At 40.8% G+C, this 26,207-nt stretch overlaps 1 protein-coding gene across 4 annotated transcripts in view; it reads right to left on the bottom strand.

Annotated features, from left to right (window-relative positions):
- The window catches only part of zbtb44 (zinc finger and BTB domain containing 44), a 39,445-nt gene extending 37,506 nt beyond the window's left edge, over positions 1-1,939 (bottom strand). Inside the window, exon 1 of one of the 4 annotated variants that reach the window (XM_012966742.3) lies at positions 1,670-1,939. Coding sequence is in view for 1 of the 4 variants with exons in the window: in XM_031905183.1 (XP_031761043.1) it covers positions 1,670-1,706 (37 nt within the window). In the remaining 3 variants the exon portion in view is untranslated. 4 annotated transcript variants of the gene reach the window in all.
- Between the last annotated feature and the right edge of the window lie 24,268 nt (positions 1,940-26,207).

The raw sequence follows: 26,207 nt of genomic DNA, 5'->3' as shown, positions 1-26,207 counted from the left end.
TCGAATTAGCCTACATTTTCCCAGTATCGCCCACCCGTAGGTGGGGATATCGGGAGAAGAACCGCCAAGCCAAGACATCGCCAAGCAAGCGGATCATAACGTGGTCAGGCAGGCCCCTAGTTTCTGCCCCTACACGGGCCGATAATCGGCCTGTGTATGGGGACCTTTAGCTGCAGTGCAATAATGTTTATGTTTAGATAACAGGTAATCAGGTACTAATAAAACTTAACTGAAATCTTAAGTACCCTTATGTAAATTCCACCTTTATTGGGTATCAATGGCCCTTTTTCAGGTTCTACATTCCTTATTTCCCCTAACATTATTAAGCTGTATATTCCTAAAAACATTTCAATTTTAACAAAGTTTATACACATAATATATAGTGGCTTACATTTATTTTGTGCATAACAATTTGCACACACTTGTATGTGTCTTTCTCTGAATGAAAGAGCAGTGATCCCAAACCAGTGGCTCACGAGCAGCATGTTGCTCACCACCCCCTTTGATGTTGCTCTCAGTGGCCTCAAAGCAGGTCTTGTTGAATTTCTGACTTGGAGGCATAAAGACCATAGGTACTACCAAACAGAACATCCTTTAGTTTGCCAATCCACGTAGGTGCTACAAAATAACAGATTTTTTTGGTCACCCCCAAGAACTTTTTTCATGCTTGTGTTGCTCCCCAACTTTTTCTTATATTTAAATGTTGCTCACAGGTTAAAAAGGTAGGGGAACCCTGCTTTAAAGTCTTTAATAATGGAACTAAGGTGTAGTTCCATCCCTTGCAGGAATGCCAGCCACACTGGTTTTGAAGGTAGCCCAATCCTGTGACAGACTGAATACCAATGTAACTGGTATTTTGGCATATAATTGAATTGAAACCCCAATCCCAGCATAGTAAAGCTAACAGTCTATCCTGGTAAAATTCACTGGAGCTGGCAGGTGGGGGAGATCCAAGCAGTGTACTTTGTGTGTGATAATAAAGTTTGCATATGTTAAGTATAATGGATTAATAAAATAAAGAAATCATTGTGTGGCTAGGGCCCACAAAATATTGCCCTGCATAGAACAAAATTAATAAGATTTGCAAGTTTACTTTACTACTATCACATACAGTAAAACCAATATATGCCCCCCCCCCCCCCCAAAGAAACGTAATTACTTTTTGTCACAAAAATGTCACACCTACAATATTAATATTCCCATGCACAATTGGCATGATTGTTGCCCTGGTTGTAAAAGACCAAATATAACACAAGATTTAGAATTAGACACATATTAATACAAGCGGCCTTTAAAAAGTAGCAATGCCATATCCAACAGTAGCAATAATCACAATCACCCACGTCAACCTATCACTTCCCCCACCACGAAGATAATTCCTACCTAGACGGCGGGACACAAAGTGGGTGGGGGCAGACATTTCAACCCCTCCCACCTGTACAAAAAGGAACCTCAAGAGACCAGGCGGGAAAGCTGGCCCAGTTATTATTACCCAAAGGCTACTAGCATCTCACCTTACGTCTCGGACTTTTACGGCCTTCATAGGGTTCGCCGCTTTAGGTAAAGCGCGACTGACTGCGTCTCTCGCAGTCCGAGACACGGGAGCGGGAAATACAGTAGGCCTCTGAAAATAGCCACCAACAACCGCATCTAACACTACTTGTATTACCTTGCACCTCCTTGTTGCGACCTCCTTTCTTGCTCATCGATTTCCTTCCCCCTGTTGTTTGGGCATTTGGTGCACGCCGTCCCCAGCGTTTTCGACTGCGTGTGCCCACGAAACCTAGCGCACAGGCCCAAGCGCTTGGAATATTCCACTTCTCAATGGTGGGGGACGAGGGGAGTAGAGCTCATCAGTTTGTTTGTGTCCCACAATGCAACGCGCTCAGAGGGGGGTGGCGTTGTGTGACGTGAAGAAGGGCGGTGACTGTCTGGCGACTAGTTGCTTGGATACAGTTTGGAGGCTGCGCTGTGTTGTAGAAAAAGTAGGTTGGAAGAACGAATCGTGATTTCTAATATAGTTGGTGATTATTACGAGCAGGAAGTTAATTTTGCTTTGCAAAATCATGTTAGCATCAATAGAGCACGGTAAAAGGGACTAATTGATGTTAGAGTGTTTAACTATCTGGCATTTATTGTATTTTGTATTTTTCTACTAGTTATTAGCATGCTGTGTTTTCTAAAACGTTGACAATCCGTAGGAAGCTGCAGGAAATTTTTCAGGTGGGGCAAAGTCATCGAGCAAAAACAACCTGTGGCAAGTTTGCAGGAAATCAATTTATATATGTAGCCCATAAAATCACTCACAACTTACAGGATTGTATAACTAGAGGGACAGCTTAAGAAGAGAGTAAAAATTATGAGCAACCCTGATTTTGGCTACCTGCACTTTGTGAACACACCCTAAATACCACTTTACCAAAACATACTTCAGACATGCTAGTATACTTACTAAAACAAATTGATAACAAGCATATTTACCCCAGATGAACCAGTATAGTCACTAATTAAAATAGATAAGCATATTAACCCAATATGTGCCAGTATAATTACCGTGGGAAAGGAACTGACAATCTGCTCAAGACGAGCAAGTATAATCCCTCAATAAAATCGATAATGGGCATAACTACAGATGTGTAAGTATAGATACTACAGAAATTGGACAATCTGCCTATTAACCGATAAGTGGAAATATAATTGCAACAGATAATGCACTATCCTCTATCAAAAGAAACACAGGATTTCTTGTCTCCTTTTTTGTAAACATGTTCTTTGGGTATCTGACTTCCTCTCTCAGAAAAATCCTTCATTCCCCGGCCCAAAGTCTTAAGCTTCCCATACACGAGGCGATTTCACTCATTGTGCGACGAACGATTATATCGACAAACGATTGTATGGCGATCGGGTTTCCATACGATATGCCATCCACGGGCAATGATAATTTGCAAAAGATTTAATCGTATCATTATCGTAAAATACGTACGATCGTACATCTACGTACGATCCAATGTCGTGGCGGAAGCGGTATTTATTTATTTATGTTTGTTGACTTCCGCTGCTGACAATCTTGACATGCGCAGAGAACAATCGTTCGAAGACAAATGTCTGACACTCACACCAACTGGCAGATTTTATCGTTAAACTACTAAAATTTTTAAACCTGGCCGATCGATTTTGGGGGCGATAATGTCGTGTCGATTAGTGGGCCGACGATCGTTCGCACACCATCAACTATACGATAACTTAACGATAGTATCGGATTGTTCGGGAATTGGTCGTTTGACAGTAAAAAATCGTCCCGTGTATGGGGGCCTTAAAGCACAGTGTCTTAAGACACACACACAGCTACTAGTAGCAGCTACTTGTCATGGCTACAGAAATAGACAATGCTGATCATTTACTGATAATATCCGTAAATGATCAGCATTGTCTTTTTCTAGTAGCCATGACAAGTAGCTGCTACTAGTAGCTCAGTGTGTCTTCACCCTTAGGGGAAATAAGATGTAGGCACTACAGCTCTGCCCTCCCTACTCAATTCTGCAGCTCACTGACAGCTAAGGAATAGCATGGCCCCAGAGTGAGTGAGCCAGGCACCCCTTAAAGGAGAAGGAAAGTCATTTTATCAATTTACTGCCCCTAGGAGGGTAAAGTTTCTTCCCGTCTATCCTGGCTATACCAGGACTTAAACGTAATGAGAAAATGAGTGGTGTAGCAAGCTATGTAAGGGGGAAGAAGATGCAGGAACTGCAGCTCTGCCCTCCCTAAATGATTTTGTGATGTATGCTTAGTTCTGGGAGGAGGCACTTGCCCCTATTTGCAGACACCATACTCACATCAGTCCCTTCCCAGTTGAGGTCTCGCACACACTTTTGTAAATTTTGTCAAGCCAGTTAACTTGCCAGTATATTTTGGAGTGTAGGAGAAAACCTACAGAAGCCCAGGCTATGCCAACTGTAGGAATAATAGATCAAGCCCTAGATGGGCCTCAGTGTAAGGCAGCAATGCTAACAACTAATTGCAACAGGAAATTTATGCTCTATAATGTGGTTACCAATTACTTTTTAGTCTGTAACAAGTGCACACTTGAGTGGTAATGCAGCCTAATAGTTGGTGTTCTTTGGTATTTGGTACTCGAAATACAAATACAAACTGAAGCCAAGTTCATTTAGAGCCATTTTATCCATTTGTAAGTTTTTGGACTGTGGGTTGAAATGGGAGCATTAAGAGAAGCCCCAAACCAACACACTGAAAACATACAGTGAGTGTCCTAGTTGAAACTGGACATGAGACCTTGAACCTGTGAGACTAAACAAGACCTAGCAAAAGACACCTGCAATAGATGGCAGAATCATACTATACATGCTAATCGTATCAATCAGAACGAAAACTGTCCATCCATTAGACTTACCAAACAGAAATGTAACCCACTCTTTTTCTAAACAAATCAATATATCCAACTTAAATTTCATGAAACTGGAAATGCAGCAAGGTCTCCCCCAGTAGTCATTGCATCAATAAACTACTGGCATCTCATCCACAGTAAACTGAATCTATTTTGTGTGGCTATGTAGACTGTCTCAAAAGTTATATCATATATTGTTATATTATGTAGAACCTCTTTATTTGTATGTTATTATAATGATACTCATTATCCTTCTATCTAAAGCATATGTACATCACATGCTCATTTGAAGAGGTTGCAAAATGAGTATATATATTTGCCTAATTTGGTTACATGGTGAGCCAAATCGGGCTGATCGTTGGCCCTTGGGGTCCCATGCAGGCCCATCAGGAGAGGACTGCATCAACATGCTGATGTGGCCCTTGTTTGATGGGCTTTTCAAACCTGCCTGATTGATATCTGGCTTTTTTTCTGTTTTTTTTTTTTTTTTAATTTTTCTACAAAAATGTCCTATTGATGAAAATTGTACATATGCTTTAGATAGAAGGATAATGAGTGTCATTATAATAACATACAAATAAAGAGGTTCTACATAATATAACAATATATGATATAACTTTTGAGACAGTCTACATAGCCACACAAAATAGATTCAGTTTACTGTGGATGAGATGCCAGTAGTTTATTGATGCAATGACTACTGGGGGAGACCTTGCTGCATTTCCAGTTTCATGAAATATAAGTTGGATATATTGATTTGTTTAGAAAAAGAGTGGGTTACATTTCTGTTTGGTAAGTCTAATGGATGGAGTGTCTGTGGATAGCCATTGATGCAATATGGCTTTTCGGGACGCTACTGCCAATCTTCCTGTTAAATGTTTTTCTGTCTTGTTTAGTTGTGGGTAGCAGGATACGTTACTAAATAAGGCCCAGTCTATTTTTAATTGAAGGGGTTTACCAATCATCTACATCCAGTAAGAGGTTACTTCCAGCCAAAAGGTTTGGATTTTAGGACATAGGCAAAATCTGTGTAAGAGATCTGTCTTAGGGGTCTGGCAGCAACAACAGCCGTCCGAGGGGAGACCTCCCATCTTGAATCATTTTTCAGGGGTTAAATATGAGTTATGCAGTTTTTGAAGAGCCATTTCTTGATATCTACCTAGCTGGTAATAGTTTCATTATATTTGTATGGAGTTTTAAAATATCTGTGAGTGGGAATTGTGATATGGCTGTAATCCACTTAAGTAGAGATGTTCCTGCTGTTTTTATGTTTATGGTTGAACCTATTGCATTATATATCTGTGCAATTGATTGCTTCATAGTCCTGTCTTTCTGGAGATAGTCTATCGACTTATTCTTATCTGTAAACTTTTATTCTGTGTATTGTCTGTCTAGTGAAGTGTAAAATTTGCAGGCTGAGGAAAATGTGTGAGGATGTGAAAGAAAATTGTTCTTTTATTACTGTCTAAGATAATGGCATGTGATTCCTTTTTTTATGATATCCCATATAGTATGCTTGCTTATGATTTACGATTGCGCCTTAAATGTAGAACTGGGTTAAATACTCCTATAGGGAAGTTCTTATTCCCAAGCCATGTTAAATATGGAGGAAAGTGAATCGGGAGGCAGCATCTATGTCTTAAAAACTTGCTTCCAAGTCAGAAATTAAAAAATGAGCACCTCTTTTGAGGCCACTGGGAGCAACCTCCAAGGGGTTGGTGAGCAACGTCACTGGTTGTGGACCAATGATGTAGGGGGAAGCATATAGATTTTTGTATATATTATGGAATTGTATACAAAAATGTTGATAATTTAAGTGGCATATATGTGCCTGTGATATCCTATCAGTGTCTAAATTCAGTAGCATGCCATGTTTTCTCTTTTCTAGGTTGCTGTTATATAATACAGTGAGACTCTTAAGGAAATCCTGGACTAGTTGTCTATGTTTAACAAAACCCACTTGATGCTTAGTGAGTATTTTGGGGAGGATCTGTAGTAATCTATCTTCCATGATCTTGGTCAAAATTTTTACATCTTGATTTAGCAGTGATATTGGTCTATTGAAGTGGGGTTTGTTAGGTCTCTTCCCTTCTTTATTAAGTAGGATAATTTTGGACCGTCAGTTTTTAAAGACCTGCTTCCTGTAGGAATCTTAGGCCATCTTTGGGGGTCACCTGTTAAGTGCCCCATATAGATTTTATAGAAGGAAAGTATTTTTACTGCCAATAGAATAGCCATATTAGTGCCACCTAGACGCTATATTTATTCAGCAGAAAGCTTTACCATACCTGAGTAAAGAGCCCTAGAAGCTCCCTCCATTTGTTTAAGATAGCAGCTGCCATTTTAGTTTGGTCTTCGTAACTTCCTGCTGCAGCTTTAGCTGTTGGAAGCTTAGACATTCCTAAGGTAGAGGAGTGCATTCTTGCATTCATGACTTCTTATGGGAGGGGGAAGAAGGAGAAGGGAGAGAGGAGAGATCTGAGCAGACTCATGCCCCAAACATGAAGGAGCCCTAAAGGAGAGTACATCTGATATGGAAGAATATGTTTACAAAAAAGGAGACAAGAAATCCTGTTTCTTTTGATAGAGGACTCAGTGCAGCTTTTCTGTAAGTGCTTATTGCTGTATTTACATTACCTTTCTGGTAAAGCTTACTTATTTTTTACCTTCTCCTTTAAAATGGGCAGTTAAGATGTTCTGTATTTGATTGGCATCCCTAGTCCATCCATGTAAAGTTTTTATTTTTTGTATTAAGAAGGTATGTGTTGGTCTTTGTTCGATTTTGGCCAAGAGTTTTCCTGATTTATTACCCCATGCCTCAAAGAATTATATGCTTTATCTGTTAATAAAGTATCTAACAATGCTTTGGTTTCTGTGTATTTATTTTTTATCTTCCATTGTATTTGTATTTTTAAAAGTTGTGTGGCAAGTTCTTTTTGTAGAAAGTTATAATTTCTTTAAACCACTTTCTCTTCCTGAGTAAATATTAGATGATGTGTCCCTTCAGAGCAGGTTTTGCTGCTGCCCATAACAATTCAGGATCATCCCAGTAAGTAATATTGTCATCTATGTAGTTTGCCAAGCGAGCAATATTGTCATCCATGTAGTTTGCCCAGCAAGATTTCAAGTATGTTTGAAAATTCACGCTGGTGGTTAAATATATTGGGAACCTCCAGCTGAATGAGCATTGGTTGAAGCTTTGGTAAATCAAGTCATAATGAGATTATAGCGTGATCTAAGGGAGGTGACAGAGGGGGAGATTAGTTGCTCTGTGACAAATCTTCGTTGTCGCAAGCGACTAATCTCCCCGCAATGCTAGCCCACTGGCAAGAATGTAAATCACCGGGGGGGGGGCATGTGCGTCGCTGCGATTTCTGGAAGTCGCCTGAAGTTTCCTCTCAAGGCAACTTTGGGCGACTTCCGGAAATCACAGCAATGCGTATGCCATCCCACCGGCGATTTACATTCTTGCTGGTGGGATGGGATTTTGGGGAGATTAGTCGCCTCGGTGCACGTGACGTTATTTTGGCACTATAATTAAAATATTTAAAGCGCTTACTGCCCTGTATTCCTTGCCCAATGTAGGTTTACTTCCTGTGAGTTCCTGGGTGTGATCTGACTAGTGTTTTGCCGTGTATTGACTCTTACCTGTTCCTGACCATTCTTGTTTTGCTGCCTGAACCGACCTTTGCCTGTTTGACTATTCTTCTGGATTCCGATTCTGTACTGAGTTGTCTGACCGTTGCTGACCCCGGCCTGTCTGTAAGGAGTACCGGGAGACCGGCGCGTGTTTCTACCTTCAGATGCGCCCGTCCCTGGTCTCCTCCTGTGCAGCGCACTCCCGTGCACACTTCTCCAGCGCGTCCCGACGCGCATGTGTAAGAAGCGCACGCGCGCATGTGCAATAGCTTTATATTCCCCTGGCACTGCGTGATGAAGAAGCACTTTGGCGCCAAATTCAAACCTTTAAAAGCGCTTTCCTTGCTTGTTTTCATTGCCCAAGCTGGTTCTGTATTTCTGGTACCTTGCTAAGCTGTTTTGTGTTCGATTATCTGGTTTTGACTTCTCGCTTGTCTTTTGGTTTACGATCCTTGCTGCCTGCCATTGACCCTTGCATGACCTTGACTCTGATTTCGTCTAATCCTTGTGTACTTCGTTTTAGAGAATAACCTTGGCCGTAAGTAGGATCCCTGTCTATCCCGCCGCAGAAAGTCTGGGGCCTCAATAGGGCGTCGGTGAACACCGGGGTCGGCAGGTCTCTCCTGCTCTACCTAAGGGGTTTTTCCAGGCAGTTTTCGGGCTCCTACGTATACAGACTGTAACACTTTCCCAGACTACTCCGAATTGTTCCCCATCTTCCTGCCACACGATTGGTTCCCTTGCCTGCTCAGAACTCTCTCCTTGGGTCTCTCACTATAAGTCCTGGCGGCATCCAAGTAGCGAAGGGCTCCTCCTGACATGAAAGGCGGCTGTTATAGGCAGAAGCGTGAGCCGTGACCGGACCCATGGAGCCTTTTCTGAGTTTTGGGGTACTGTTCGTGACACAATCTTTGCTGTAACTAGATTAGGCAGCAGCGTAATATATTCTGTGTCCCATGAACTCCAGTGTAGTCTTTGACAGTTGTTTGCATTTATCAGTAAGTATCTTGGAGGTGTAGCAGGTCACATAATGTGTGTAGGGGGTCTCGACACTAACTATCATCAATTTGAGTGATCATGATCTCACTAGAGATCAAACAAAGGTTCTATCTAAAGGTCTCTCCTTCTCCCCAAGCTGTAATGTGTCTAAGTTCCAGTTATACAAAGACCTGTTCTTTTTCTGTCGCAAATTATTACTTAAAAAGCATTTTGAACGTGACGGGGATTTCCCTTTAAGTGAAACAAACAATCCTCTGTTAGCAATCCCTGATCGATTAAACCCACATGACATGACACACACTGACATAGATGCCACATTCAAGCAGGCTCTCAATGATCTTAATGAACTTCTACTTGAGAGCCAGGATACAATTTCGGTAATTAAACCCAAAAGTACATTCATGCCTCCCAAAAACACAAGTTCAGCAGTAACAACGTTTGCAGAATTAGTAATGTGTGATTTTTTGGATTTACCAGAAGGTGGACCCTCTAACATAGGACCCGGCGAGAAATTGGCTATTAAACAAATTCGAGACTGGGAGGATGTAGTAGTGAAACCCTCCGATAAAGGAGGTAATGTGGTTATATGGCCAAAAATCATGTATATTGCGGAAGCACTTAAGCAACTTACAGATGGAAAGTGCTATAGCAAGTTACACCATGATCCCAGTGAATCTTACCGGGAACTATATAATATTATTATTAGGGATGGATACCAAACGGGCCTAGTGACTAAATTGGAGTATAAAGCTTTGATTAATACTTACTCTAGAACTCCTACATTTTACATGCTCCCGAAGGTGCATAAGAACACCACCAAACCTCCAGGCAGACCAATTGTCTCAGGCAATGGAAATATGTGTGAACAGGCGAGTATCTATATTGATAAAAAATTACGTCCATTCGTATGCAGATTACCATCATACATAAGAGACACGAGTGATCTTTTATCACAAATTCTGAACACCAAATTACCATCGGGCACTATTTTGGTTTGCTGCGATGTAGAATCACTTTACACCTGTATCAAACATCAGTATGGGTTGATGGCAATCAGATACTTTCTTGAAACAGAAAGTGATTGGGACCATCAATACATAGACTTTGTAATATCTTTAATACAATTTTGCCTCACACACAATTTCTTTTTATTTAATGACAAATTTTATCTCCAACAGAGAGGTGTTGCGATGGGTGCTGCATTTGCTCCTACCTATGCGAATCTATTCTTGGGATGGTGGGAGGCGAATTGGGTTTTTAGCGAAGACACAGCTGAATACACCAAATTTGTGATTGATTGGTTCAGATATATTGACGATCTGTTGTTTCTATGGACAGGCACATTGGAAATGCTAGAAAAATTTCTGGGGAGGTTAAATGATAACTGTCTCAATATTAAACTCACCCACTCATTCAGCAAGGAAAAGATAGATTTCCTGGATATCTCACTTTATATTACAGCAGAGGGTCAACTTATGACCGATTTATTTAGAAAACCTACAGCCACTAACTCTATTCTACATTACAGCAGTCATCACCTAAATTCCACTAAGAAAGCCATTCCCTTTGGGGAATTTGTGCGTCTAAAACGAAACTGCTCTGATCTTGAGACATTTGAAAAACGAGCTAAGGAGCTGAAGGCTAGACTAGTGAGCAGAGGCTACAGCAAAAGAGTGGTGAAATCCGCCTATCATCGAATACAGGGAATCTCACGCACTGATCTTCTAGTGACAGGACAGAAGAAGTCAGAACCCATAAATGACCATGTGCGATTCATTAGCACTTATAATAATCAATGGTCTTCCATTATTTCCATCCTTAAGAAACATTGGTATATTCTGAGAACTGATGTAACTTTGAGAAAATATGTAGGAGATTTTCCAAAAACATGCTGTAGAAGGTCTCCCAATTTACGTGACAAACTGGTCTCGAGTCATTTTCAATCTAGTGCCCGAAAGGGCTTAAACAAAATCAGTGGAACTTACATGTGTGGTGGGTGCAAGGCATATGGCTATACTCACAATCTGAAATCCATAAGAGACAGATTCAATAAAAGGCATATAATTAATGATTATTTTAACTGTCGAACAGAAGGCATTATATATCTTATTACATGTCCATGTGGGAAACTGTACGTGGGAAAAACAGTACGCATGTTCAAGAATAGGCTGTTGGAACACCTGAGGAATATTGAACAGTCGAAACAAGATGCTATGGCCAACAATAAAATGACCCCCATAGCCCGACACTTTCTGGAATCCCACGATGGGAAAAGCACAGGATTCAAGATGTCAGGACTATCAAAGGTCAATATGGGACTACGTGGGGGCAATTTAGACAAAGCCCTTTTACAAAAAGAGAGTGAGTGGATTTTTCTATTGAACTCACTGTCTCCGAAAGGTCTAAACAAAAGCATCATTCTCAATACTTTTTTAGAATAAATCAATATTAGGCTATACGTTCAATAATCACAATTCCATTATACTTATGATGTGTTTGTCAAGTTACTTAATCTCTGAGTTCTTTCTCTATTTATTTATTTTACTCTCTTATATTATAGTAATTTTCTATCCCCCCTACAAAATTTACTCTATGTATGCGCCCCCTATCTTCGGTATAACATGCTGTCCATTATAATAAAAACAACTCTTAGGTTCTCACTGAGAAGAGAACCGGCGTCTTGCATGACGTAATGCAAGCACGGGCGAATCAGGGAGAAGTTGCTTTAATGAGAGGCGGAGCATAAGTTTAAAAAGGAGTTGGTGGGGGACGCGCGCAAGCTCTTGACAAAGCTCCCATTTATGGAGCGAAACGCGCGTCGGGCAGTTCGCAGGGGGGAAATATAGGGTGTTGAAGGGTTGGGAGGCTTTGGGGTTTTTAAATGCGGGGGTGACCTGTTCGTTGGCAAGGGGTGTGGGGACCAGGAGATTCGGCACTATACTGCTCTAGATAGCAGATAATACAAGCGATTGCACGTGTTCCTCTATGGCATAATTAGTTTAACTGTTCGCGCCGTTACTTGTCTGAGACGAGGGGGACACCCCAGTGCAGCTTCATCTATATTATTGGTCAGATTAATTGCGCCGTGACTTGTCTGAGACGAGCAAAATATTTGTTATTGTCACCTCTCCTGCACTGTGCTTTTTACTGTAGCAGGAACGGGCTTTACTGAGGCACGGGGAGAAACTTGATACATTTGTTACGAACTAGGGTTCTACTACTGCAGCACTTTGAAAGTGAAACAAATTGACCCTTTTCTCTCCGCTGACTTTCCCCCTTCAGCTCCATGAACCAGCAGGTTTAGATTTCACCCTCTGTGTTTCTTAACTATTTTTAATCCTAAGGGAAGAACTCAATAGTATTTTTTAGTAGTTTATTATTAAAAGTTAAGTTTTATTTTTATTCTTTGGTACTGATTTTCCTGCTATAATGGGGAGGGAATGGTGCACCTAACTGGAGTCTTTTGAGATTACCTTCATGGTGCTCTCTTTTTCTGTGTACATAATGTGTGTAGGGGTTTGTTTATGGTAAGTGAATCTATTGTGGGTTTACCTGATGTATCCATGTATTCGTCCCAAACTGCATTAAAGGAGAATGCAAGTCAAAATTTAAAAAGCATACTGCCCAATAGTCCTCCTATTGTTTAGTAAAAACACCACACTTTTGGCTCACCTAATCAAATATTTACTCAGTCACACTTACTTCACATTTTCTAGAACAGGCAGCCATCTCTAAAAAGGTATTCTCCTTTCCTTTTCCTCCTTGCTTCATACTGCACATGTGTTTCATTCCCTCCCCCACTCCCCTCTGCCAGATGTGCTTCTGATTTGCTGGTGTGTATGTGTAGCTCAGAACAGGAGAGCGGATCAAGTTACGCACATGCTCAGAGAAAAGGAAGGCTGCCACTGGCAGCTATAGGAAGGACAGAGAGATTTCAGTGATGTCACTGTAGTCTTCACACTGCTGTAGGCTGCCAGCACCATATCTCAGAGAAGCAAGCAGGGATCTGGGAATTTAGATATGCAGTAAGTACTTTAAAAGAATGCCTTTAGACTGACTTTTAATTTATCTTAACCTTTGATTGTCCTTTAATGTCTCCAGCGAATATAATGTTTGTTGCCCCCCAGGAGTCAAGCTGCTGTATGACATTTGTAAAAATAAGAATTTATCATAATTTATGTATTGGGGGCATAAATATTAACCACTGTGTATTTAACATCCTGAATTTCTATATCTGCTATAAAGTAATGTCCATTTTTGTCTTTGTATGTTTTGAGTGAACATTAAAGTGCTTTGTTGATCAATATTGCTACACCTCTTGATTCGGACTTTAAGACCAGTCCAGATCCAGGATCTCCAGAGTGTAAGTGGGTCTCCTGTAGGAGAATAATATGTCTAACACCTTTCCTCTTTTAATTGGGGTGTTAAGCCCTCCCACATTCCAGGAAAGTATCGTATATACTCGAGTATAAGCTGAGTTTTCCAGCACTCAAAATGTGCTAAAAAAGGAACCCTCGGCTTATACTCGAGGCAAGTAGCAAATTACCTATCCAACCGGGCAATTCATCCTCTCCGGCCATCCATCACGCATGTGCGTGCACGCTGGATGCCTGGTGCACGCCCGATAGCTGGAGATGGCTGGATGCCCTATTAAAAGGTAAAAGGACTGTGGGAAAGATTTACTGAAGTGTGAAGATTTGCAAAGCATTTTTTCGCCTTATTGACTTGCATGTGTGTTGATTTTAACTCAATGTCTGTTATTTTTCCTGCTCTAGAAGCCTGTAGCACAGAATTAATTTTAAATACCCAAAGTAGTCAAACACATACTAATGAATAGTGACATTGATCAAAAAAACTAATACTTTAATAATTTAAAAATTTAAAAAATTTTTCCTGACAGTGAGTAAAGTGTAAATAACAACAGAAAATATTTGGAACAGCTGGGAATCCCTCAGTATTTCCCAGTTCAATGGTTAGTAAATCTGTCTCTGTGTATCTGCCATCAGGCATTTAGATGGATGGCCGGTTGGACAAGTAATCCGGTGCTGCCCTTACTACTCTGCCCTTACTACTTGGGCAAGAAAAGTAACAATAATCCACAGGAGCACTTACCGCTTCTTCAGTGTGCTACACGCCAGGAACCACTCCCAGAAGGATCCCAAAAACGTTATACCAAAAAATACATATAGCGGAGCACCACTGATTAAAAATCAAAAAATCTTTATTCCATCTTAATAAAACCTTGAATACATCTCCTGCAAGGACCTAGCGCTTAACGTGTTTCGTAGCCTCCCGCTACTTCCTCAGAAGCCCCTTCTGAGGAAGTAGCGGGAGGCTACAAAACACGTTAAGCGCTAGGTCCTTGCAGGAGATGTATTCAAGGTTTTATTAAGATGGAATAAAGATTTTTTGATTTTTAATCAGTAGTGCTCCGCTATATGTATTTTTTGGTCTTACTACTTGGGCACAAGCTAGTGTGCAGGTGTGTTAAAAGAAATGGATGCCTAGGCTTATACTCGAGTCAATAAGTTTTTCCAGTTGTCTTAGGTAAAATTAGGTATCTCGGCTTATATTCGGATCGGCTTATACTCGTGTATATACGTTATCTTAAGATGGGTAATAGACTGGTTTGGCATTTCTAAGTCTAAACTGACATCCACAAAAAGATTATCCTATACTTATTTTGGGGTTTATTGTACAATTCTGGCGCAGATATTGAAGGGTTGGACTTTCCCAGCAAGCAGACCCTTTGCCTGTTCTGGAGGGGCATTTGACGCTTTAGGAGGCAATTAGGGTGTAAAGTGTGGAATGAGATTTAGTCACGCTAAAGAAATTTAGAAACTTCAGAATAATATCTTTCTTTTGATGTACTTTTTACAAGAAACATCTATGTAATGCTGTAGATAGCTTATAGATGATCTATTATTAAATAAGCATTACAAATGTATCTTTTAGAATAAGTGGTGAAAGCATGACAATATTTGGGTTTAGGTTTGCCTTTCTAAACATGCCCTAAGTAACTTCTATCTTTCTGATTATTAGCACAGACTGTCTCCTAACCCCAGCTTTGGGCCTGACTCACAATATACAATTCTAAATACAAGGCTAATTAGTAATTTATTCAAATTACATGATGGCAAAAAATACCAGTGCATTCTGCATATGAATTGATTGTCTTTGTAACATAAGTTTTTATGACAAATCTAAGCTTACTTTTTGCCAATAATTTGATAATTCTCTAATGCTTAACCTTTCCACAGCTGTCCAAAACACATAGAGCACATGCAGTTCTGGCACTCAAATTATGGTCTAACAAGGTCTAAAGATTTAAATCTGTTATGGCTCATCACTAGTGATGAGGGAATCTGTCCCGTTTGTCTTCGCCAAAAAATTTACGGAACGACAGGAGAATTTTTTTAAAGCGACTGCACCTAATTTGACATGGCTGCAACTGTTTTTTGCTGCACAGTGAATTTTTTCATGGAGGATGCGAAAATTCGCTGCAAATCCATGCCTGACAAAAACATTCGCTCATCACTAGCCATCACTTATTGGTCTGCTGACTACCCTGGCTAGTACAGTAAGTTCAACATATGTAATACAGTATTTCTAGCCATATTCTTCATAAGGTGGAGAAAATGCAAATGTTCAGTATTTTTTGTCTAAACACTTGTTTGCCACATGTATTTATGTAATTTTAAAGGGCACAGAGGATTTTTAGGTAATATTTATTTAGTGGTTTCTTCTCATTTAAGACAATGTTCTTCATGCAGAAAAGGTCCCCAAATTTCCAGCTTTCTTGTCATATAAATACAGTCTGGCCTTGCCTTATTGTAATATAAGTAGAGGGCATTTCATTCCCTTCGGGATAAGATTACGACAATTAAAAATATAAACATAGGTATTTATTCAATAAATATTAGCATGATAAGATCGGAGAGTTAATAGTGGAATCCTTGAAATTAGACAAAGTATAAATGACCGCATTGGGATATTTACTTATTGATAAAACATAATAGCCACACTGATCGTAAGTCCTTCTCCGCTCCTGCGGTAATAGTAATCTCTTAAAGCAGTGCTGTCCAACTGGCGGCCCGCGGGCCGCATGCGGCCCTCGACCCCCCTCTGTGTGGCCCCCCACCTGTCTGGCTGCTTTGATGGCTTACCTTTGAGTAAGCATTAAATGGTATCAGTACTGAGATTAACTGGCCCCCTGCATGGTTCTCACCTCAGATTCAGGCTGTAATCCCTCTGTATTGTTTAAACATGTAATCCCCTGTGTTTTTCACACCTTTAAATACCTGCATTGTTCACCCCCTGCAGTGTTCACACCTCAGGCTCAGGCTGTAAACACCCCCATTGTTCACTTCTTCACACCTCAGATAGGTACTGTAGGCAGAGTATGGCACATACAGCCAGCATAGGGCAGGTAGAGTATGGCACACACAGGCAGCATAGGTCAGGGAGGGTATGGCACACACAGGAAGGGTAGGGCAGGCAGAGTATGGCACACACAGGCAGGGTAGGACAGGCAGAGTATGGCACACACAGACAGCATAGAACAGGCAGAGTCCTGCCTGTGTGTGCCATACTCTGCTTGCCCTATGCTGCTTGTGGGAGGTGAACATGGCAGGGGTTTGTTCTGGGAGTTTGTTAGCAGTTGGAAATAGCCATTAAATGGTCCCTAAGGTGTGTAATTATGTACTGGGGGTTGCTCTGCTTTCCACAGGGGAGGAGGAGGCATATGGAATTTAAGGGTATATCTTAATATGACATAATTCTTTCACATATGAATGATGGTTGATATCCCCACAGTAAGGACCAAGCATTTGGGATTTTGCTGTGCTACCACCATTGTGATAAAATAGGTGTGGTTTGAAGTGGGTGTGGTTTCAAAAAGGGGAGTGATCAAAACTGGCTTCCATTAGTGGCCCTCCACCATGTATGCTAGAGAAATTCCGGCCCTCGGCACCGTAGAATTTGGACAGCACTGTCTTAAAGCAATCGCAGCTCACGTGAAAATGACGAACGATTGCGATTGGTGGGGGAGTATATTTAAACAACTCCCAAGGAGGCTCTGATGTTCGCCTTGATAAAGCATCATATGCGAAACGCGCGTCTGCGTTTTAGTCTTATGTTTGTTGGTGTTCGTGCCTATGTTTAATCAATGGTAATGGCAGGCTCTTGAAAAATTAGGGACAGCTAATGTTGACGGCACCAGCTTATGGCTGCCAAGGGACAAGAATAGCCGTTTTTCTCGTTTAGAGTTCAAGTATAAATGGGAGAGATAGTACTCATATACGACTAGGCTCGAATATTATTAGTGGGAGAAAGCTCGTCACACTGCATCAAGATATTTAGAGTTTTGGCTATACCGGCACCACTGCAGGATAGATAAATAGGATTGAGATACTTGTAATTAGAAGTACAAACAGCGGAGCAGGAGTGAATATCGGACTTAATAGGCCGTTTCCCAACCGGTATAGGTGGTAGAGAGTACGTAGACAGCAATCCTTGGGCAAACTGGCGGCCCTTAACAGTGAAAGAAATTTACCGCTTTGGTTTGTTCAAGTATACAAGTAATAGAAATAGTACTGAATAATCCAATAAGGACGCAATTGTCAGTTCCTAGTATCGGCATCTGTAAATGGACCCTATGGGGTGTGCACTAAGTTGGCGGATATGATACTTATTAAGCTGAACTTGTATTTTGAATTCGGTTCAGCTTTTACTTTCCGGATAGCACACAAAGCCACTCTGCTGAGTCGTGAATAAAGCGTACTTTGTATCAAATCACTCAAAAGGGAGTACTCGTCAGCCTGCACTGTTAACCAGCTTTCCGTGTTAAACGGTTCTGTATATCGCACATTAAGCCTGCGTATATGATTCTTACCTTCTGGTTAAGAAATACAACAGATCTAGCAACTCAAACTCTACCTAGCTGAAGTTAAATAATTCTCAGATTTTATAAAGAGCTATCTTGCTCTATTGGGATTAAAGAATATCTGTGCTCTAATGAATTAATTTCAAGTACTCAATTACAGTGCCGAAATAAAGGGCAGCCAATTGATTGAGTTAAGCACATAACGCAAGGAATAGTCAGACCGTCTGGCAAGTACTAACTTAGCTCCGAGAGTCGGGTTCTGAAATAAAGGTCAAATCGACCTAGGCTCATCAAAACACCTACTCTCCACCTACCTGTGTAGGAATAGAGGTTGATGTTGGTTTGAGTGTGCTGAGATAATGTGAACTATAACTCTCACTCACCTCTAATCACGTGTCAATGACACAAGGTGGATTTGGATCCGTGAGGTATTACCGTGGTGAAATCCTGACTTACCTTAGGAATTTTTGATTCCTTATCAATATATGATCCATACAGTGCGATATATTAATGCTAGGCCTGCAGACTCCCAATACTAACCGTCGCTTTGCAACAATTATAGCACTAAAAATCCTTACTTGCGACACTGTTACAATGTTGCAATATAGAAAGTGAAACTGTTCCAACTCCAACAAACATAGGACCTTCTCTTTTAACTCTTCCCGTTCCCCTTGTATGTTATTTTAACAATCCTTTTAGAAGCAATTTAAATAAAGAAAAGTTTATTTTATCCTTTATATGGTGTGCCTTGATCAAGTGTGTGCCTTTTCTCGTTACTTAAATTATTGTAATATATGTGATTGCCCCAAAGATGTGGGTACATTGAAGGAGAAAGAAAGGTAAAAACTAAGTAAGCTTTATCAGAAAGGTCTATGTAAATACAGCCATAAGCACTCACAGAAACGCTGCACTGACTTCTCTGAAAAAAGATTAGCTGTGTCTGTAATTCATGTGCCACAGACACGCAGCTTTCTGTTCTCTGCTCTTTACTGCTCCCCCCTCCATCATGAATTCTAAGAACTCACTCCCCCCCTTAGGAATGTGGATCTGAGCCAATTAGCAGGAAGCTGACTCATAGGGGCAGATTCATAAAATCACGAGTTCAAATCCCGAAAGGGATAAATTTGGATTGGATACGAAAATTTCTGAAGATCGCAAATATCACGAAAATGCTTAAGAAAAAATCGTATTCTTCATGATAATGTCGTATTGGCGATACGAAAGTCACGAACTTTTTGTACCGAACAATTGTAAACAGCGGGAAAACCTTTCCGTTTTTTTCATGCAAGCGTATGAATAAGTCGCGCAGGCAGCGAAAAATTCAGCGAAAATACGCTTGGAGCGTTCGTGTCTTAGTAAATCTGCCCCATAGTCTTACTAACTAAACAAGTTCACTTGGGTCTGCATGTCTGTACAGGAGTGAGGTATTATGGGAACTTTCTTCCTGTTTGGCTTCAGATCTTCTGAACAGGTGAAATATGGGGAGACTTAAAGGACAAGGAAAGTCAAAATCTATTAAGCACAATCTTCAATAGTACTACTATTGCTATGTAAAAACGCTATATTTCAGGCTTGCCTAATGAATGATTTACAGAGATACACCTGCTACATTCTACATTCTTCTTTCAGTGAACGGCGCCGCCATCTTTAACAAGGGATGCCCACTCCCTTTTCCTCACTGTCTCTACTGCGCATGCGTCTTCAACATCCTCCCTGCGCTCCCCCCACTCCCCCCTTCTGTGTTTCCCCCCAGCAGCTGCGTTCTTATGTGTATCCACTTATGTATAAAGCAGCGTAATTATCTTACTGAGCACAAGAATAAGATATGGTGGTGTTGGAGCTATACGCCTTTGTCCTGTGTGTACATCAACAGATAAGCTATACCTTGCCCAAGATCTAGCCACCTGGCAACCTCTCCAACAACGCTAACTGCCCCTTTCTGTTAGTGCTCTTGTCAGCACCCCCCCGCTCCGCTCGCATCCTCTTGTCAGCACCCCCCCGCTCTGCTCGCATCCTTTTGTCAGCACCCCCCCCGCTCCGCTCGCATCCACTTGTCAGCTTGAAAAAAAAGACCAGAGTCCATCAAGTTCAACCCTTCCAAGTAAACCCAGCACAAACAAATCTATACTGACCTATCTATACACTCACATAAATAAACTATATATACAGACATTAATACTAACTGTAGATATTAGTATCACAATAGCCTTGGATACCATGCTTGTTCAAGAACTCATCCAGGCCCCTCCTTAAGGCTTAACAGAATCCACCATTACAACATCACTAGGAAGGGCATTCCACAACCTCACTGCCCTCATCGTGAAAAACCACCTACACCGTTTCAGATGGAAGCTCTATTTCGCTAATCTAAAGGGGTGGCCTCTTTTTTTTTTTTTTTTTAAATGGAAAAAAAGAACATCCTCTATCTGCCTATAATCCCCTCTAATGTACTTGTAAAGAGTAATCATGTCCCCTTGCAGGCGCCTTTTTTCCAGAGAAGACAACCCCAACCCTGACAGTCTAATCTCATAGTTTAAATCATCCATCCCCTTTACCAGTTTTAGCTTGCCTGATAGCTTTTTTGCATGCTTTATTTGTTTCCTTGTACCTGATTAAAGTTTCTGTTGTTCCAGCTAACTTGAATGCTTTAAAAGCACGTGAATGGGAGATGGTTAAAGTTCTGGTTTCTGAATATCTTACTACCTGAAACATGCTGGTTTAGTATAGTACCCTCAGACCTGCACACTGTGATATAAAATGAAATTATTCCCCTTATTTTATTAAAATGCAAAAGTACTTTCTCCAAAAAAATCCTTAATGAACAATATTCTTTACTGCTGATATTTTGCCACAGCTGCACATACCTTCCTCAAAGCATTTTTTCTGCGCATCTGTAAGTTTGGATGCGAATATAAGCTGGATGTGAATATATTTTTGATGCAAAATCCAGTTGTCAGGTCTATATTTTATATACAACTGCTGAAAACTTATTTCTGTAAGTTAGCATTTTAGCTTTAACACACACAAATAATTTGTGTCAATATATAACATGCAAGATTTAATGTACCAAGGGTCCCTAATAGCGATGAGCAAAGTTTTTCGCCAAGTATGGATTCATGTTGAAAATGTTTCGTTTCAGTAAATGTGACATTCCCATCAATGCATTTGAAGTGAAAAATGCATTTTGCTGTCTGAGGCTACAATTTCATTATTATTGTTACTTTTTTAAATTTATTTTTCTATTTAGGTCTTCTATAAATATATCAGTCTCTTATTCAAACCACTCCCTTTTTGCTAAGGTAATTTGAACTCTAGCAACCAGATAGCGGCTTAAAATCAAGATGGAGAGTTGCTGAACAAAAAGTAAAATAGTTAAAGAAAAAACAAATAATAAATTTGTCTCAGAATATTACTCTCTACGTCAGTAATCCCCAAACCAGGTAGTTATTTTTAAATTTCTGCCTTGGCAAGTTTTGGTTGAATAAAAACAATATTTACTGCCAAATAAAGCCTCCGGTAAGCTGTGTGCATAGAAGCTACCTAATAGCCAATTGTAGCCCTTATTTGGGACCTCCATGAACTTTTATGGTGCTTGTGTTGCTCTCCAAGTCTTTTTACATTTGACTGTGGCTCATGAGTAAGAAAGGTTGAGGACCCCTGCTCTACATCATACTAAAAGTTAACAAAGTAAGGCGAACAACCTTTTTAAGTATATAAATAGTAAAAAGATGTGGTTTGAGAGTGTGTTCCATTGAATTCTGCTAACAATATGGTTATAACGAATACATAAAAGGCAAATGTGCTAAACCAGTTCTTTTCTTCAGTGTATACAATAGAGGAGCCAGAGTGCCAAGATAGTACTTAGTCTAGTCAGTGGTTGGTGCAAGTCATGGTGCATAAAGGTTTACCCAAAGCTAATGTGAACAAGGTACCAGGGCCAAATGAAATACACCCTTGGGTACTGAGAGAGCCTAGTTCAGTTTTAGCCAGGCCTCTGTTTCTGATATTCTCAGACTTTCATCTGGTATGGTACCTATGGATTGGAGGAACTCTGATGTCATTCCTATATTTAAAAAGGGATTGTGATCTTAGCCTGGCAGTTATAGGCCAGTAAGTTTGACATCCGTGGTGGGTTGTTTGAAGGCTTGTTAAGGGATTGCATTCAAAATTATGTTTTGGAGAAGGCATTATGACCAGTATGGCTTTGTGAAGGGCAGGTCATGACAAACAAATTTGATTACTTTTTATTATAAGGTTAGTAAGAATCTGGACAGTGGGGTTGCAGTAGATGTGATCTGCTTGGATTTTGCCAAAGCATTTGATATGGTTACCCACAAAGGGCTGCTTTCTAAACTAAGGTCTTTAAGTTTTAGTGAAGTATTTTGTACTTTGATAGAAAACTGGCTACAGGATTGGGTACAGAGGGTGGTTGTTAATGGTACATTCTATCCAGGATGTGGCATCTTTGTAGAAGGATCTTGACAACCTAGCAATCTGGGCGGCTAAGTGGCAGATGGGATTAAATTTCGATAAATGTAAGGTCATGCACTTGGGAAGTAAACATATGCAAGCAACTTATAGCCTTAATGGGGCTGCACTAGGCAAATTCATAATGGAGAAGGACCTTGAAGTCCTTGTAGATTATAAACTTGGCTTTAGCAAGCAATGCCAGGCAGCAACTGTAAGGGCAAACAAGGTTTTGAACTGTATTACAAGGGGCATAGATTAGCTGGAGGAGGGGTTTATTCTTTCACTTTACAGAGCCCTGTTAAGGCCCCATCTAGAATATGCTGTGCAGTTCTGGTCTTCAGTGCTCAACTGTAATGTTATTGAGTTAAGGTCAGCCAAGCAAGCGGATCTTCTCCCGATATCCCCCACTTACGGGTGGGCGATATCGGGTGAATTCAGGCTAATGATAAAATTAGAACGCCAGTAATCAGTTCGGGGACCGCATCAATGAGCCGATGCGGTCCCCACGGTCAACCTGTGCAATCGATATTTGTCCGATTTCAGGCCAGATGTCGGCCGGGCAGGCCTGTCATTTGTGCCTCTACATGGGCAGATAAGCTGCTGAATCGGTCTAAGGGATGGATATCGGCAGCTACAATTGGCTTTGGGTATGGCCACCTTTAGAGATGATCCAGAGAAGGAAAACTAAGCTGGTAAGAGCTATAAAAAGTCTGGGTTATGGGGAAAGACTGACCAAGTTGTGGTTGTTTACACTGGAGAAGAGATGCTTAAGGGGTGATATGATAAATGTGTATAACTATATAAGAGAACTTTATAATAATATCTCTAATGATTTCTTTACCAGTAGGTCCTTCCAGCAGGGCACCCATTCCAATTAAAAGAACAATGGTTCCGTCTAAATATTCAGGTTTTCTTGAGAGAGCTGTGAAATTGTGTAATTCTCTCCCTGAATCAGTCATACTGGCTGATACATGAAATAGATTAGTTTGGATGGCTTTTTAGCATGCAATGGAATACAGGGTTATGGAAGATAGTTCATAGTACAAGTTGATCCAGGGACTGGTCCGATTGCCATCTTGGAGTCAGGAAGGAATTCTTTCCCCCTCTGTGCCAAATTTGAAAGGCTTCAGAAGGTTTTTTTTGCCTTCCTCTAGATCAACTAACAGGCAGGTTATATATGCATAGAAAGTTAAGGATATGTCTTTTTTCAACCATACTTACTATGTTACCCTGTTACCCTTTGTCAAGAGGAGCTGCTTTATATGACTAGTGATATGGTAACTTACTGAATTGAAAGAAACATTTAAACTGATAAAAAATAAGACTGTATTAGACAGTAGTCAGCCTAAGTTTAGATCTATGTTCATCATCTACCTTTTCCCTGTATCTGTTGAGAAGCAAACATTTTAAAATGTTTCAGGAGAGAAAATGTTGATTAAAAATCACCATGTTTCTGCCATATTGCACAAGGTGTAATCCTGATTTATATTTCTAGCTGTATGAGGTCCCTTACCTTTTTTACCCATGAGCCACATTCAATTGCAAAATGAGTTCGAGAGCAACACAAGCATGAAAAAAGTTCCTGGGGGTGCTAAATAAGGACTGAGATTGGCTATTTGTTAGCCCTAGGTGTACTGACTAAAGGAGGCTCTGTTTGGCAGTGCATATAATGTATGCAGTTTCTGTGCATCAATGCAATGTAAAGATTAATTAAACACTCAGTTTATCAACTTTTATGTTACTTTCTACAATAATATACAGATGCAACCTTTTTTTTAAACAAAACTCTTCATGATTGTGGAGCAGTATGCAAGAGAAATACTAAACAATTTCAAGCAAATGAAAGCCATCAAGTACTCATTTAGGATAAAAGTGCACAATTTGAATGCAGTTTTTAAAATTGATCTGATGAATAGTGCATTACAAAACAGGATTAGCACAGGCAGATTAGAGCAGGAGACCTGCTAGATCAGTGCTGTCATGCAGCCCGCGACCCCCCTCTGTGCGGCCCCCCACCTGTCTGTCTGCTTTGATGGCTTACCTTTGTGTAAGCTTTAAATGGTATCAGTACTGGACCCCTGCATGGTTAACACCTCAGATTGAGGCTGTAAACCCCCTGTATTGTTTAAAATGTAATCCCCTGTGTTGTTCACACCTTTTAATCCCTGCATTGTTCACCCCCTGCAGTGTTCACACCTCAGGCTCAGACTGTAATCACCCACATTGTTCACACCTCAGACAGACTGTAGGAGCAGTAGAAACCCACAAATAAACCCTACACACTATACAAAGAACAAATACTGTGGTGGTACTGCAATTAAAAAGTTTTTTAATATATAGTTATTGTGTCACTGTAGGCTGCCTGTGTGTTCCATACTCTGCCTGCCCTATGCTGCCTGTGTGTATGGCACATACTCTGCCTGCCCTACCCTGCCTGTGTGTGCTATACACACAGGCAGCATAGGGCAGGCAGAGTATGGCACACACAGGCAGGGTAGGGAAGGCAGAGTATGGCACACACAGGCAGGGTAGGGCAGGCAGAGTATGGCAAAAACAGGCAGGGTAGGGAAGGCAGAGTATGGCACACACAGGCAGGGTAGGGAAGGCAGAGTATGGCACACACAGGCAGGGTAGGAAAGGCAGAGTATGGCACACACAGGCAGGGTAGGGAAGGCAGAGTATGGCACACACCGGCAGGGTAGGGCAGGCAGAGTATTGCACACACAGGCAGGGTAGGGAAGGCAGATTATGGCAGGTTTTTGCTGTACTACCACCATTAATATGGCTATGGTCATGCAATAACATGGGTGTGGTTTTAAAAAGGGGAGTGGTCAAAACTAGCTTCCATTATTGGCCCTCCACCACGGAGGCCGGAAAAATTCCGGCCCTCGGTACCACAGAAGTTGGACACACTGTGCTAGATTATGACCACTCTAAAATGAGCAGCTCAGTACTGTATAAGGTATAAACATTGCAGGAGCTTACAGTCTGAGTCTGAGATGGGAACAATGGAGGGGCCAGTTAATCTAAGTACATTAGTACCTCTTAAAACTTACACAAGGTAATCAGTCATAGCAGTCAGACTTTAATGCAGAGGCCACTCAAGGTGGACCCACGGGCCTCATCCATCCACCAACTGGAGCACCATACAGGAAAGTCACCTTTAGCCACCAGTCTAAAAAGAGAACAGTCTAAAAAGATCGGTTCAGGCAGTATAGATCAAGCACAGCCCACAAAAAGACTTAAGGCAGGCCAGGTCAAGAACCAGACAATTCAAAAGACAAAGCTCACACAAGAAAATAGTGGACACAGGAATACAGTTAGAGACCTATAAACTTGAGCATATAGAGTATTATCTTATGTGTCTATATGTGTGAGGAGTACAGTATGCCCTTGCATGGATTTGCTAAGATTAGTTAAATAACCAAATCAGATTTCTTTTAGTTTGAAATATTAAGACCTACCCATAGTCTGCTGAAGAAGCTAATTGGTGTTAAATGTGGTACTTCAGCTGTCACACCACTTCCATCAGCTGATGGGCATTGAGGGAAGAGAATGCCAATAGACCAGAACCCCAATAGACCTAATAATTGGAGATGTGCATATGCATATTCTATAAATGTAAATAAATATATATAAAGAGAAAAAATACCACACTCATGGGAACTTCTCAAACAGAAAACAAAATTCCAATGTTTCGAGCACCAGCTGTGCTCTTCCTCATGTTTATCCCTGAGGAAGAGCACAGCTGGTGCACGAAGCATTGGAATTTTTGTAAATAAAACACTTTTCTGTTTAAGAAGTTCACGTGGG

The sequence above is a fragment of the Xenopus tropicalis genome, chromosome 7, assembly GCF_000004195.4.
Source record: "Xenopus tropicalis strain Nigerian chromosome 7, UCB_Xtro_10.0, whole genome shotgun sequence".
NCBI lineage: Eukaryota > Metazoa > Chordata > Amphibia > Anura > Pipidae > Xenopus > Xenopus tropicalis.
Note: the sequence above shows the minus strand (reverse complement) of the source record. Positions and strands in the feature narration are given on the sequence as shown.